Source organism: Pituophis catenifer, unplaced genomic scaffold (assembly GCF_029215685.1).
Source record: "Pituophis catenifer annectens isolate HBS135680 unplaced genomic scaffold, rPitCat1.0.hap2 SCAF_3, whole genome shotgun sequence".
Lineage (NCBI taxonomy): Eukaryota > Metazoa > Chordata > Lepidosauria > Squamata > Colubridae > Pituophis > Pituophis catenifer.
Genome location: NW_027256883.1, coordinates 165273254 through 165289559, shown reverse-complemented (window position 1 = coordinate 165289559; position 16306 = coordinate 165273254). Strand labels below are relative to the sequence as shown.

General features: G+C 37.8%; 1 protein-coding gene across 1 annotated transcript in view; it reads right to left on the bottom strand.

Annotated features, from left to right (window-relative positions):
* Positions 1-16306, bottom strand: part of ITPR3 (inositol 1,4,5-trisphosphate receptor type 3) — a 134705-nt gene that overhangs the window by 13923 nt on the left and 104476 nt on the right. Inside the window, exons 39-48 of the mRNA XM_070941489.1 lie at positions 15277-15446; positions 13744-13918; positions 12586-12773; positions 11796-11996; positions 11476-11586; positions 10435-10530; positions 8384-8485; positions 7475-7561; positions 3878-3988; positions 1437-1629 (exon numbers count right to left, since the gene is read on the bottom strand). Of these exons, the coding sequence (XP_070797590.1) occupies positions 1437-1629; positions 3878-3988; positions 7475-7561; positions 8384-8485; positions 10435-10530; positions 11476-11586; positions 11796-11996; positions 12586-12773; positions 13744-13918; positions 15277-15446 (1434 nt within the window). The remainder of the gene's footprint in view (positions 1-1436; positions 1630-3877; positions 3989-7474; positions 7562-8383; positions 8486-10434; positions 10531-11475; positions 11587-11795; positions 11997-12585; positions 12774-13743; positions 13919-15276; positions 15447-16306) is intronic.

Genomic DNA, 16306 nt, shown 5'->3' with positions numbered 1-16306 from the left:
GTCTTCATTTTATTTCTGCTGCCTTTATCATCTGTGGAACACTGCATTCATATATCAATGCTTAAAGGGACACACAATCAACCAAAGCAGGCAGCACAAAATTTCAAAACCTGATGATGCCATGCCGTTGTTGCGGGGTTGGAAAGGGCTGCTAGCACTGACTAAGCGTTTAAAAGAAAATCAGCATAATTTAATTAGATTTTCTAGTATTAGTGAGCTGGCTACCCAGCCTTTCCCTCATATTCATGGAATGTCTTATTTTGGAAACGTTCCCAGGCTATTAGTTCTACTTTCGATATTTCAAGGCCAGCAAACATATTAGAGAAAGCTGAATAAGCAGGGAGGCAATTCAGAATTAGCAATAAATATGGAAGGAAATGATTGTATGCCAGGATTGTGATATAGAAGTTTTTTTTTGTTTTCATCAAAATGAAAAAAAGGTCACACTGTTAGGCTGCACACTCCTTTTGGGGATCTGAATGCAACATAATGAGGCACGTACAAAATGGGTAGGACTTGCACTGCCACAATGCACACTGCTATCATCAATCTGCCCTCATGGATACCAATGCAGATGCTGCTGGATGGTGGCACATCTTAATGCCATCTCTCTTTAGACCAGGAGTGAAATGCTCCCTGTTCGGACCGGATCGCCCAATCCAGTAGCGATGGCGGCAGGTGGTTCAGAGAACCGGTAGCAAAAATCCCTGTGCCCCCTCCCTCCCCATGCTCAGCTGAGCTGCGCGATCATCAACCTCTTCGGCCGAAAAAATGCTTTTAAACGTTAAAAAAAAAATCCTCTGTTGATTGCTTGGCTCAGTTGGGATTGTCAGAGGCTTTTAAAAGCATTTTTTTCTGCAACCCCTTCGGCCGAAGAGTTTGTAGGGGAAAAAATGCCTTTAAAAACCTCTGGCGATCCCAGCTGACTTGCCTGATCATCAGAAGCTTCTAAAAGCATTTTTGCAACCTCTTAAGGTTGTAGAAAAAATGCTTTTAAAAGTAAAAAAAAAAAAAAAAGTTGGCCACACCCACCCAGTTACATTACCCCCCACCACCAAGCCACGCCCACAGAACCAGTAGTAACAAATTTTAGATTTCACCCCTGCTTTAGACAGCAACTTCCCAAATTGGTCAGAAAATTCCCACCCAAAGTCTAAATTGTTTTCCAAATTTTCCCTAAACCTATCAAAAACCAGCCAATTTCTCAGCAATTGTAACCTGTGATGGACTGCATGAAATGAAAATTTTTGTTTGAATTGGGGCGCAGTATACAAGACTTCAACACTTCGGGTTCAAAGTCATAAAAAGAGAGGTTTCAGTGGTATTTCTACTTGACAGATGCTGCATAATGCTGCAGGAACTAAGCCAACATGTAGTTTGGTGCTCTCCAAATTCCCATCTGAAGGAGGAATCTCATTGCCTTTTTCCAGACTTACTGCGCAGTTTCCTCTGCCATTCCATTTCATTGTGGAGAAAGGATGACTGCTCAAAAAAATCACTGACTTTGCTGCCCTGCTCATCCTGCTCTGTAGTAGTAAACAGACGGTTTTTTGTCTCTTTGGTCAGGAACTGGCAGATGTTAGGCACTGGAAAGATAATCTGTTCCATACTTCGATCCAAGCGTACAATCTAGAGAAAAACAGAGTTTTACGTTACGTTTATCCTGCAATTCTTAGACTTAATTTTTTTGCAAATGACCTACATTTCTAACCAAGTCCATTCTGATGACTCAGTATGTGTGTCCGTACATGTGTGCATGTGTGTGTGCATGTATGCGCCAGTGGTGGGTTTCAATTTTTTTTACTACCGGTTCTGTGGGCGTGGCTTGGGTGGGCGTGGCTTGGTGGGCATGGCAGGGGAAGGATACTGTAAAATCTCCATTCCCACCCTACTCCAGGGGAAGGTTACTGCAAAATCCCCATTTCTCCTGATCAGCTGGATTCAGGAGGCAGAGAATAGAAGGGGGTGGGGCCAGTCAGAATTTTTACTAGCGGTTCTCCAAACTACTCAAAATTTCCACTACCGGTTCTCCAGAACTGGTCAGAACCTGCTGAAACCCACCTCTGGTATGCGGCCATGCTCACTATTATATTGCAGTATCTGTTGCTAGCCACTGTGGCAATATTATCCTATGCTCTGTACTAGTGCAAAGCCTTAGGGACATAGTATTCCAGCTGAATTTCTTGGGAATTCTGTCAGATAAACAGATGAACTCATTTGTTTATCATTATGTTATCATTCGACATTAAAGATCTAAGTCTGTGATGGCGAACCTATGGCACGCATGCCACAGGTGGCACGTGGAGCCATATCTGTGGGCACGCAAGCGTTGCCCTAGCTCAGCTCCAGTGTGCATGCGTGCCATCTGATTTTCGGGCCTTTCGGGCCCACCAGAAGCCAGGAAATGGATCATTTCCGGCCTCCAGGGGGATGGGGAAGGCCATTTTTGCCCACCTCAGGTTCCTAGAAAGCCTGGGGAGCCTGGGAAGGGCGAAAAATGGGCCAACCTGGCCCACCGTGCTATTGCGTGCCAAAAGTGGGAGGGTGGGGTTGCACCCACATGCACGGGGGAGGGGCTGGGATGCATTGAATTATGGATGTGGGCACACGCGAGATAGACCCCCACCATGCTCCCCCCGCTTTTGGCACGCGACAGCAAAAAGGTTAACCATCACTGATCTAAGTTAATATCTCAAGATGCATCTTGTTTCTAGAATTTTTTAATAACTTCCTACAGTCGGTTATGGGCTGGATGAGGGATAATAAAACATGGTGGTGCTCAGTGAAACAGGCCATAATTCTAAAGTAGTCATAGACCTGCCTATTGTGAATGCGATTACATTCTCCCATAAAAAGTACTTGGAAATTCTTCTCAACTGAATCTCTTTCTGGTTTTTCAGACTAAGGCAATAAGCAGAAGTACCCTTTATCATCTTTGGCTGATATGCCAACTGCATCATTTTCTGAAAGCTACTGAATGATCTTAAAACTGTAGTTCCCATGCTGATAACTTCACTATTGTAATGTACCTTTTGTGGGGCTGCCTTTCAAAAACTTAAGTCAATACAAAGCTCAGAAGCCAGAATGATCTTGGGAGATGACCAAATGAAATAAGCCATTTACACATATTCTAAAAATACTGCATTGTCAATTCTTTTCCAGGTAAAATACAAAGTGCTGGACATTATCTTTAAAGCCCTTGACAGTTTAAGTTCAGCCCTTTTAAGATAATTCCTCTTTCTATATTAATCCTTCACATTAATATCATCCAAGAAAGTTTGCCTTAGTTCAGTTGGTACAACTTTTTCTATTGGCGCTCCAGCCCTTTGAACGTACTCCCTGAAGATATTCTGAGATACATTAGAAGGGGAATATGGGGTTACAGAGAAAATAACTGAGCAGAAAGAAGTGAGGACTTTATAAGCAGTGCAAAGATAAAAGTCCTGCAATAATGTTAATGTAATATGACCTTACACAGGTCGGAATCAATTTCTTCACTTAATGGGGATTGCAATATTGAAATTAATATTCTGTACCTGGTATGAAAAGATAATATGTTTCTTGGCCACCAACAAATACAGAATTTAGAATTCCCACATATAAGTTCACAACATCTCTGTGAACAGTAGTTCATTTTAATTCTGTACTGCCATTTATTTTCTGTGATATTGCAAGAGCCAAGCAAATGGTGGACAGAATTGCTACAGAAAGGCTCCTTGTTAAACTCCATTGATAGGTTGACCAGCTATATGTTATTAGATAAGGGAAGCTGATATTATATATAATTTCAGTAATCTTAAGAGCAAATCAGGCTTCCAGACATTAAAAAAACCTCCTAATTATTTTATAGAGCAAGTTCGGGAAAAGTGAACTTCACCTCTATCTGGGATGTGTGTTTCTCATAATAAGCTAATGGATCTTCCTCTTCCTCTTGGACAGGAGTTGTCGATTTCAGCATCTGGGTCAGTTGCTTGTTGTGCAAAATAAGCTGCAAGAAAGCAAAGGAAAAAATAATTTATATTTATAATTTATATTAACTCCGAAATCAATTTTAAAACCCAAGGGAATTGTATTCAATTATAATTAACAGTACATTTTCTCATATTTACTAAAAAATGAAAGGCTTTGGGGAAAGATTGGAGAAAAATATAATTAATAAAGAGCAAACAGAGCTTGTGCTTCCAGTGAGAGACAGCTCTTCAATTTGTCACAGTAATTAAAGCCAAAGAGTAATAATCTGTAAATTATAAATCATGAATCCCAAAAGAAATGGATTTACAATGAATAGTGATCACGGTCTTGGACCTAAGCTATGTGAACAACAGACTGAACACAAAGCAATTGATTTTCTATCTCTGAAGATAAAGGGTGAGTTAGTTTAATTATAGGGATGTTTCTACATGAAGTCATATCCAAAGAAGCAAGAAAGTGTTGTGCCCTGTGAAAGTGAGACAAGAATGTAAAAGTATTCAGTAAAACCATCAATATAGAATTTTGTTGCTCTTCTGATCTAATATAACGTAGCATCCATATGGAGTCACAAGACTATGACTTCACTCATATTATAAACAAGGGCTTTTCATGAAAGATTGCCCATACTTAAATACTGATGACAATGGAAATATACAGGAAGAATTCATCACAGACCTGCAAGTTCCACTGTAGCAAATAATATGGCATTGTTGTAAGAGAAAGAAGCCAAGTTCACGGTTGCTTTCACATAGAGATAGGATCCATTTTTCTTGTTAGAAAGGAAAATTGCCAATACTTAAGAGGCAAGTCAAAGTGAATTATAGGGTCATTGTCAGCCCCACTAATCACTAATAAAGATTGCTCTAAATGATCCAGTTCATGGTTTTCCTTGCTTTACTGCATCCTCTCTATAAACTACGGTTGATTCAGAAAATTCAACTTTTCCTCTTCCCCCTTAACTAATATCCTTTGACTCCAAGATCCAGGCTTTAGAAGAATTCCAAAACGTTCTATAGAAGGGAGAACTTTATCTAATGTATTAACTAGTGTAATGTTATACTGCACTATATTGGAAATAAGAAATGGAGCCTGATTTCAAGAAAATTAATGCTTTTAGATCTGAGGCTAAGTTTTCAGAACTGCTTTGCCCACCCACTTTCCTCTAACCACTAGAGAGGCAGAACCAATTCTCCTCTCACCTCTTCTTTGCCCTAAATTGCAAGTGCAATTTTATGGTATTATGCTATTATTTGCCTCAGCTACTAATTGTAGAATTCACAACCTATTTCATACAGTGTCCTTCCAATCCTATTCTCATAATTGAGTTAATCCATACTTTTTTTAAAAAAAGTAAGACCCTCACAGATATACAGTAATTATATCACATTATATGAAATAGCAAAACCATAAAAACAATCACAAAAAGTGTCACAAATTCATCATCTAGCTCCATAAATAATGCAATATTTTCACGTCCCTATAGTATACTTGAAAACTATCTAAGCTTCACAGCCCTATTTCCTTCTTTCTTGTTTATTTTTCCCAAAGTCCCTACCTTTTTTTCTATACTCTCTTTTTCCTCAATATACCACTCATTCTGCTGCTATTATTATTACAGATAATCAAACAATCAGATGTTTAGAGTGAATTTGATAATTTTATCCAGCTATTGAGTTCTTCCCAAATAACTGGGATAGACTGATGTTGTTATTTTTTTTTAAAAAAAAGTTTTTTATTTTTTAAACAAACATTTAATACATCAGTCATTCCTTCCATGTGACATCTCGATGTTATCTCCAATCAGTCTTCTTTTTGTTATTTCTTTTGTCTTCATTCTCATCCAATCAATTACAACAATTCATCACTAACAAAATATTCTGATTATAGCATTTTTATAAATAACTATTAATTTACTTATTTGTATCTCTTTTCTAACCAATAGTAGAATTGATTCCATATCTTAAAATATTCTGAATCTTCTCTTTCTTTAATCATCAAAGTCAATCTATTCATTTCTGCACAATCTAAAAATTTTTTAATTACTTCTCCTTCCAAAGGTATTTTCTCTGGTTTCCAATGTTGTGCATAAACAATCCTTGCAGCTGTTATTACATGTATAATCAAATAAATATTTTCTTTGCTAATTTTTTCTGGCAGGATACCCAGTAGGAACAGCTCTGGTTTTGATGATGTTGTTATTTGATGATGTTAAAGGTATCTTATTATTTAATTTTATTGGTTGCCCAATTCTGGTGGAATCTGAGCAATATACAACTAGAAAGAAATATAAAAACAGCTAAAAACATATAACCAGGCAAATGGCCCAAACTAAAATTATAAATAACTAAAATGAAACCAAACAAGAAAATCAACAAAACAGGAGCCTGAAACAAATAATAAAACCTCAAAGCCAGACCTGACACCAAAGCCAGGTTTTCAAAGGTCTCTGGAACCCAAAGAGAGAGGGGACCATCCTGATCTTTGGGGGAATGTTGTTCCAGAGGGTGGGCACTTTTAATCTCAAAAAATTATCTTTCTGTTTTCTCATAGAAGGACTGTTTGCAAACATTATGATAGTAATAATTTTGCTCTCCAGCATAACATATTTATGTATGTACTGTAACCGTAAGTATCTCAATTAATTGGTGTCTTTGATTCCATCACCACAAATGATGATTGAAACAGATGGTCTTTATCCTCTCCAAATATGGGGGAAGGCCAATGGACTCTGTCACACAGGGATTGACACAATATCCAAATAGTATTTCCTAGTCATCCCCCTTTTTAATGGGAACATTAAACATTTAATGGGAAAAGAGCCTTGGTGGCGCAGCAGATTAAAGCACTGTTAAGTAACACCAGCTGCCTGCAATTACTGCAAGTTCAAATCTCACCAGGCTCAAAGTTGACTTAGGCTTCCATCCTTTCGAGGTAGGTAAAATAAGGACCCGGTTTGTGTGGGCAATAAGCTGACTTTGTATAAAAAAGAACACCACTTGGGGTGGGGGGGCAAAGCCCTACTAAGCAGGTATATACAAAAGTATGAAGGCTATTGCTTAATGCATTGTAAGCCGCCCTGAGTCTCTGGAAAAGGGCGGCATATAAATCGAACCAATAAATAAATAAGAGCCTGGTGGCGCAGCAGACTAATAGCCTGTTATTAACATTCAGCTGCCTGCAATTACTGCAAGTTCAAATCTTCCCAGGCTCAAGGTTGACTCAGCCTTCCATCCTTTCTAAGGTAGGTAAATTGAGGACCCAGTTTGTAGGGGCAATAAGCTGACTTTGTATAAATATACAAAAGTATGAAGGCTATTGCTTAACACATTGTAAGCCGCCCTGAGTCTCCGGAGAAGGGCGGCATATAAATCAAATTAAAAAAATAAAATAAAAATAAATAAATAAATAAATAAATAAATAAATAAATAAATAAATAAATAAACAAACAAACAAACAAACAAACAAACAAACAAACAAACAAACATTCAAGCCATTCAAATACCATAGAAGAGATTCCTTCTTCCTCTTCCTCCTGAATTCGTTTCACAGGCTTTAAGAGATGCTGAAGATGCTTATTGTGTCGAGAAAGCTAAAATATAAAGACAAACCACATATGCAGATTAACAATGGTATGAGAACTTGATCGTTGTCTCTATATTTTTTTTTAAACTTCCTTGAACTGAATCTTAAATTTCCAAAATTACTGCATTACATTGCAATCAACTATGCCAATTCTCTACCTAAAACATGGGCTCAAGTTATATGGGCTGTTCATTTAAACCATGTCCAATTTAATTGTTAACCTTCCACTGGATTCTAAGGATGATTTAGGCATGATAATTACAATAGGATAATGACTTTCCCCAGGTATTTCTCATTGTGGAGTGAGTTGTACTTGGAGCTCATATAAACAAATAAAAGCCCCACTTGCTTTTTTTCTTTTTCTTTTCTATGCTGTGACAACTACATCTACCTGAATAAGTTACATCCCTGTTCTTTGCTGAATAATTAGGATTATGAGATAAGATTACAAGACAACACAACAGAACATAATTATCAAAAAAAAAAACTGTCATAGTACGAGTAAATATTTAGGAAGGGTTATATATTCAACACTTAATGATCAATCATTTGGGGAAGCTGAAGGAAAACAAGAACTCCCAACCCCTTTCTTTCTAAAGAAAGTAAATTACAACTTATCTATTGATCGAAATTGAAGCACTAGCCAAATTGCAAATGAAGCTAAAAATTTTCCTATGATGGCTTTAATTAAAAATTTAATTAATCTGTCCAGGCCATTCAATGTAATAAATGTGGGAGAAAGACCCCTTTCTAATTTATCATACCAAAGCACTACAGCACAACAAGAGAGAGAGAAATTTATAGTAAGTAATAAATAAATCTATGATACCTGTAAGGCCAAAATATAGATGTTGTGTCCAACTTCCCGAGGAGAAACCTCAGAGTTTTCACATTCCTCTTCTTCAAGGTAAGCTTTCTTAATGACATCGACCTGCAAAATAAGGTACAGAAATCAAAATTGGGTGCAGAGAGGACTGTACTGTAATGACTTCTTATAAACAGGATGTAACAATATATGGTAAAGTGGTCATATAAGCATAGACCTACAATTTACTATGGGATTTGATATTATATGAATTTCAGTTCAATCTAAATAAAAACATTTTTCTCGTTTAAAAATACTAAAATTTTCAGATGAAAGAAATTAGACCTGATTAGAACTTGCAGAGGTCTTATAGTGGGGGGACGTGGTGGCTCAGTGGCTATGACGCTGAGCTTGTCGATTGAAAGGTCGGCAGTTCAGCGGTTCGAATCCCTAGTGCCATGTAACGGGGTGAGCTCCCATTACTTGTCCCAGCTTCTGCCAACCTAGCAGTTTGAAAGCACATAAAAAATGCAAGTAGAAAAATAGGGACCACCTTTGGTGGGAAGGTAACAATGTTCCGTGCACCTTTGGCGTTTAGTCATGCCGGCCACATGATCACGGAGACGTATGTATAAATGAGGGATGTATAAATGAATCCAAATGTGCTCCATGCCAGCTTCACATGTATTATTTAATCATTAATCTGTTTTTTCAGAATTGCATAATATTCTATGATTTTGTAAAAATAAAGCAATAACATCTTTATTTTTCATGTGACTTTTTCTCATAGTAATTGATTATTTTCTAAATATTCAAATTTCATATACTCCTTCAAAATATGTATAATAGCATGAAACTTTTGAGATGGAAAATATTTTAAAACAGATATTAGTAGCATAAATTATATAGTCACCTATGTTTCAACAGATCATATATTTTATTTGAAATGAAATCTATGATAGGTTTTTCTAGTATCCCAAATACTTTTAACACCCTTATTCTTGAATTAGCTGAAACAGTACCATAAGTTCACAATGGTTGATAAATCTCTTAGATTTTCAGTTGAATTTGTCAATGAAAAAAAAAAAAAAAGGCTGACATGAGTTAAAAAGTTCTCAATGAGAGTGTACCCATCTATCACAATGAAGGTTGATATTGAAACACAAGTTTACTTCAGTCTGGTATAATAAATATCTCCAAGAATGAAAAGGTGCCCCCATTCCAATTTTTAGATGCCATCTTTAACCAAACAGTTAATAGCAACTTGCAGCTCTAATGAGTCAAAAAATTTCAATGGAGATTCTCAGTCATGGTTGTCTCAAAGGTGCTTTTTTAAGAGGCAACTGGACTTTCTGGTTTTTCTTTGAAGATGTTTCGCTTCCCATCCAAGAAGCTTCTTCAGCTCTGACTGGATGGTAGGGAATGGAAAAATGTATACTTCTTTTTCCATTGAGAAGTTGGAGCTGTGCTTTCTGCAGGATGTTTTCTGCCCTGTGCCCCTTTACTGTTGAACACAGGTGCAGGCTGTTAGGGATGAGTCTGTGTTATCTGCATCTCAAACGGAAGAGCAAATGGTTCCTGCACTCTGCAATTTTTCTGAAAATCCGTTCATACTCCCGCACCATTCGAAGGGTGCTCATCTCAAAATGCATAGCTAAATGTCTATGGAGATTCTCAGTCATCCAGGTCATGATTGTCCTAAAGGTGCTTTTTCAAGAGGCAACTGGACTTTCTGGGTTTTTCTTTGAAGAAAAAGGAGGAGTATAAATCCTTCCATTCCTCACTATCCAGTCAGAGCTAAAGAAGCTTCTTGGATGAGAAGTGAAACGTCTTCAGAGAAAAACCAGAAAGTCTAATTGCCTCTTGAAAAAGCACCTTTGGGAAAAGTCAAAAAATTGTTAACAATATTGTACACAAAGAAATATGAAATTCTGCTAAGGAATTATATTCCTGTTGATTTTTTAACTTTCTCAAGAGTCTTCAATGAACTCCAGGTATCTTCCATTTTTTTAAAAAATAGCAAAATTGCAAAAAATATGAATATCAACATTCCTAAACCCCCTTATCTTCCTTACCAATTCCTGGGGACGGAGGCTGATGAGAATCCGCTCAGCATTCTCACTATCGTGCCTGCTCTCCATCAGGGCTAGCAAAAGTTTGGAGGCATTATCCTGATAAAAAGACAGCAGACATGTATTGAAAGCACATGGAAAGCACATGAAATAATCCATCGCAACCTATTCAGTTTTTTTTTAAATTGCCTTTCTTTCATTAAGGTACTTTGTAGTACAAATTCTGAATCAGCACATGAAGGTCAAGTCTAGACAAAACTCCTGCAATAGCCTTTACATAAATGCCAAACTTCAATGACAGAGCATGTACTGTACAGGTAATCCTCGACTTATGACCACAACTGAGCCCCAAATTTCCATTACCAAGCAAAACAGTTGCTAAGTGACTTTTGGCCCGTTTTACAACCTTTCTTGCCACAGTTGTTAAGTGAACCGTTGCAGTTGTGAGGTTAGTAACACGGTTGTTAAGTGAATCTGGCTTCCCCATTGACTTTGCTTTGTCAGAAGGTCACATGACCCTGGGACACTGCAACGGTCATCAAAATGAGCCAGTTGTTGAGGGTCTGAATTTTGATCACATGACCATGGGGGAGCTCTAACAGTCATGTGAAAAATGGTCATAAGCTCACTTTTTTCAGTGCCATTGTAACTTTGAACGATCAGTAAACAAATAGTTGTTAAGTCAAGGACTACTTGTATGTGGTCCTTGGTTAAATGCATGGTCTCTCCTGTTAGAAAGGAGAATAAGGGCTGAACCTTATTAAAAATGTAAGGAAATAATTCTGCATTAGACAGAAGAATGGTCTTATGTGTTCACATTATTTTATCACCTCTTCACACTCATAGCCTGCTTCTAATTTATATTCGGATAAAAGCATATGAATAAATACGTACGGTAAATAAAAAGGGAAACAAGCATCTCCATACTTAATATAAAAAGCTAGTTCTATCTAATCCCATGATCACAGAATATGTAAACGTATTCCTTGCTATGTCCTTCATCCTTCCCCACCCCATAAATGTATGTCTTGTTGCCCCATTTACCTTCAGATGAAGAACCAAATCCATTCTATATTTGCAGAGTGGACTGATGTCATTGAGGATCAGGGCTGTGATTATATCGATGCCATTCGACTCATGGGTCACAATGCAGCTCTGTGGATTAATATATGGAGTTATCCAAATGGCTTGCAACTCATTACTGCCTCAAAATCCCCATTCCAGATGGTCAGAAATTACTGAAAACACTAATGTCTTGTTCAGCATCTTGAGCAAGAAATCAAAGCCAGTTCACTCTCTTCCTGGACAATTAATTTCTTTCATTAAGAATCAATGTATTTTATACACAAGTAGGATGACAGTACCTGGTTCTCATGGCAGGGTCCTTGGCAATATTCTGTCAGTGTCTCCAAAGTCTGAGTAATGAGGGCAACATTGTACTCATTGATATAAAGCCCTAGTAAACCCAGCCGTCCTGTAGTGCTCCCACACATAATATCCAGAAATTGCAGTGTTTCACACACCAAATTGTAGTTGGTCTTATTATTCTGGCAGCGGAGAAAGTTCTGTAAGATATAGAGTAAAATGTTAACAGGCAAATGTTTATGGAGATTCTCAGTCATCCAGGTCATGGTTATCCCAAAGGTGCTTTTTCAAGAGGCAACTGGACTTCCTTTGTTTTTCCTTGAAGCTGTTTCGCTTCTCAGCCAAGAAGCTTCTTCAGTTCTGACTGAATGGTGGGGAATGGAAGGATTTATATTCCTTGCAGTTATCTGGTCGTTAGCATTCTTTCTGAGAGTTGTTGAGGCCACGTGGAGGTTTATCTCTGCCCTCAGGGTCACCTAAATAGTGCAAAGGATGTGGAACCTTTTTGGGACTGCTGAAAGAACTGTGTTGTAAATAGGCATTTTTGCAGTGGGAAGAGATAGAAGATCTCTAGGAGTATGGAGCCTAGAGTGATAGATACACTGCGATTCTGAACTAGTGGCAGAGTTGCCAGTCCTAATTAGGGTCATTAAGTGAGGATTACCTATTCATTACTTACTGCTCCAACTAAACAACTGGTAATTAGACACTCCTGCTAAAGTTATCAAATCACTGGGGTTACCAGAAGTTAACCTAACCATGACACCCTATTCTCTGCAGAACACCTACCTGGAGATCCCGGTTGTGGTTTTCACACAGCAGCTGCAGGAAGCGAAGAATTGGCTCCATGATCAAGACTGACATACTCATTTCGTTATTCTGATTTCTGTCTCTTGCATCATGGGCTGAATGGAAGCCTACACCCATTGCATAACGGGATGATGGTGCATTAGGCAACATAAAAGTTGTTACTCGTCCTGCAAACAAGAACTCTGATCATTTGCCAGCATGCAAGCTACTATATTTATCTAAAAACACTAAACCAAGATGTATTCTGCCCAACTCTTTAAAGGAAGCCCTATCAGCATGCATCCCTGTTTACTCTTCTTCCTGTAAGAAAGCAGGCCTCTTTAAATTGTGTCGAAGACAAACAAACCATTCGTCTGACACTTCACTAAACAAACCTCTTTAAACTATGTAATGCAGAGATACAAGACATATTTATCCATTATCCAAAGCCTAATAGGTACTGGGAAATTGAACTCGGAAAGTGTTTCAGGCTGACAATAATTATATCACCGATAATCCACACACACAATAATTAGATGTTATTGTCAGCCTATACTGCTACAGCAGTTTTTCAAGCAAAGCTGTGATTTGGTTTTCAGGAACTAAAGATGCTAAACTAGCAATGTCCAAGTACACCTTACATTTTCTGAATACCTAAAAGAAAAACACTATCGATAAAAATGGAAAAGAGAATGTTAATAAAATTCAGGGCAGATAATACAGGGGTGAAATCCAAATTTTTTCCCTACCAGTTCTGTGGGCGTGGTTTGGTGGGCGTGGCAGGGAAAGGATATTGCAAAATCTCCATTCCCACCCCACTCCAGAGAAGGATACTTCAAAATCTCCATTCCCTCCTCTCCTGGGGGAAGGATATTGCAAAATCTCCATTCCCACCCCACTCTGAGGCCAGCCAGAGGTGGTATTTGTCAGTTCTCCGAACTACTCAAAATTTTCGCTACCGGTTCTCCAGAATCTGTCAGAACCTGCTGGATTTCACCTCTGAGATATTACTTAAGAAATCATTATTGCTCTCCAATTTTGAAATCCAAGGATTAATTGTTATGGGGCTAAGAAATGCTCAGAGATAGTTACAGATTCAGACAGATTTAAGGCTTCCTGAGCCAGACTGTCAGATCAAACACCGCACTTCTCACATACCTTTGCTGTTGTGATCAGGAGACTCCTTGTCTTCTCTAGGCTTGTTGCCAATATCACTCATATTCACTGTCACGGTGGACTTAACTTCTTGCTGTGCCTTCTTCATCCGGTCATGAACAACTTTAAAGAACTTTTCTGACTTCTTATCACTGGTCATCAAGTTATAAAAAGATTTCTTCAGAGAGGCAAAAGAGGAAAAACGGGTGCAATGATTATCCTTTCCCAAACTGGGTACATCCAAATGTGTTGCTCTCACAATTTAAAACATTAGGAGGGCATTTGATAATTAAAACTGGGACCACACGTTTTCTGAATAGTTTTTATCCCAGAGCTATAATTGCACTCAACAATGAACTAAAGGGCCACCATCAGTGAGCTGTTGGACTGTTGTATGGATGTTTGGGTGGTTTAGGGGTGGGGAATTTGTGGTGGATGGGAGTGTGTTTGCGGATTGTTGTGTGTGTTGGACCTGGTCTTTGGGTGTTAAGTGAATTTCATTGTATAGGTATGCTGTGTATACACGTACAATAAAGTTGTTGTTGTTGTTGTTGTTGTTGTTGTTGTTGTTGTTGTTGTTGTTATTATTATTATTATTATTATTATTATTATTATTATTATTATAATTCTCCACATTTTCTCAGATCATCACCAAGTGGGCCCATAGATGTTAAGCTCCACATTGATGTTAACATCAAGGCTTCAGTAAATTGAGACTTTCAAGTAATTATTTTAGTAAGCCAGAAAATGTACAAACTAGGTTGCCAACTGTGCTACGTGCAGCATTCCCTAGTAATGATAAGGATAGTACCAGTCAGTTTGGGCATATTTTGCCAGTGTGCCACAAGCCCAATGAAAGCATGGTTCACCCAAGCATCTCCACTCTATTCTAGCTAAAATCTCTGCCACAGAGATTACATTTGTAAGGCAACATCCTATTGCTGGCATATTATCAACCAGGAAGTAAATACAGTACACTGATTCATACTCAGGGTGCAGATATGCAGGTCACATTTCATATTATGATGAATTGTCTCTTTGAATAGCAAAAGAACATGTATTCCTCCTGGTACAACAATCATGTTGAATTAATACTTGGCGGTCTAGTGCTCACTGTAAAATTTAGCATATAAATAATATGTCTCATCACCATATTTCCTCAGAAAATGCTGTTTTGAAATCTTAGTGGTATGGCAATTCATTATGGAATAGGAAAAGTACTTTATTATCCTTTAACTACATGCATAAGTTTATAATAGAACCAATAGATATAATCAGCCGGACATACTTTCTTTTCCAAAATAAAGAACAAAATAGAAAATGTTGAATTTGTCCTAGCAAGCCCTAAAGAAGCCACCAGAGGGAGCACATGTTATTTGGGAAAATGAATTATGCAGTTACATTTCTGACGGATGCAATAAAAAACATTTGATTTAAGTGTTGGATGAGATGCTATATCGCACACTTAGGGAATGGCATTAGAAGTTATTCTGAATTTGCAATGCACCAGAACCATAATGGAAATAAATGCAATACCTGTATCTCTGTGTTGCCACCATCAAGCAGTCGAATAGCCAAGCGAATGCTCTCCTGAAAAATCTTCTCATTTTTGGTGTTCATGATAAGGTCAGACACCAGTTTGGTAGCCCCTTCTCTGTCCAGTCGGCACTGAACAGCAGCAATGACTGACCAGTCCTGGTCTTGTCCTGTATGCAAACACACATTAAGGAGAAAGGAGGCCATTCAACAAGTTTAAAATATATAGCCAAATTAGTAAGGGAAGAAAAGCTGATGTACTGGGTAATGTATCTCCCTTGGATATGCAAATATTATGTTTCATTAACTCTTTGTCTCAGGCAGCATATATAACCATTCAAGCCAAAAAAAAAAAAAAAAAAAAGCAAAATCACTAATACAATTATTAGATGTTACATCCCATCTTTATTTATACACATCAAGGTGTTGCCCTTAATACTCCCACTTTTTATTTTCTCCACAATAACAACCCAGAAAGGTGAACTGGACTGACAGTGTCTAAGCCATAATCATCCAGTTAGCTTCTGGGCCTAAGAGATCACTAAAATACATTGTCTCCTGGCTTCTGGGCCTAAGGGAATACTAGAACACAATGTCCCGATTTCTAGTCCAACACTTAAACTAAACTGGCCCTCAATTAAACTGTATTAGGAGTACATTATTAGCCACCTAAGTAGTAACCTAAAAACAATTTGCATTGATAAAGTCTATTTGCAATAATTGTTGCTTTAGCTTTCAGTCTGTCCTCTGTGTGACCACAAATAGGTCCGAGAGTAAACTTGCAATGGGGGAAATCCTTATGTAGCCCTTGGTATATCAGCATTACAACATATGTTTTGCACACAAAAGACCCCAAATATAATATTTAACATTCAATGCAAACATGAGGTAGAAGCATCAATAATCAGAATAAATAGAATGCAATATATCAGTGATTAAGGTGTGATTAGGACCAGGGATATTTATTACTTTATTAAGTTAATATGCTACCCATCTCACTGTGTCCATCCTCAGTTATGGAAGTTTACTG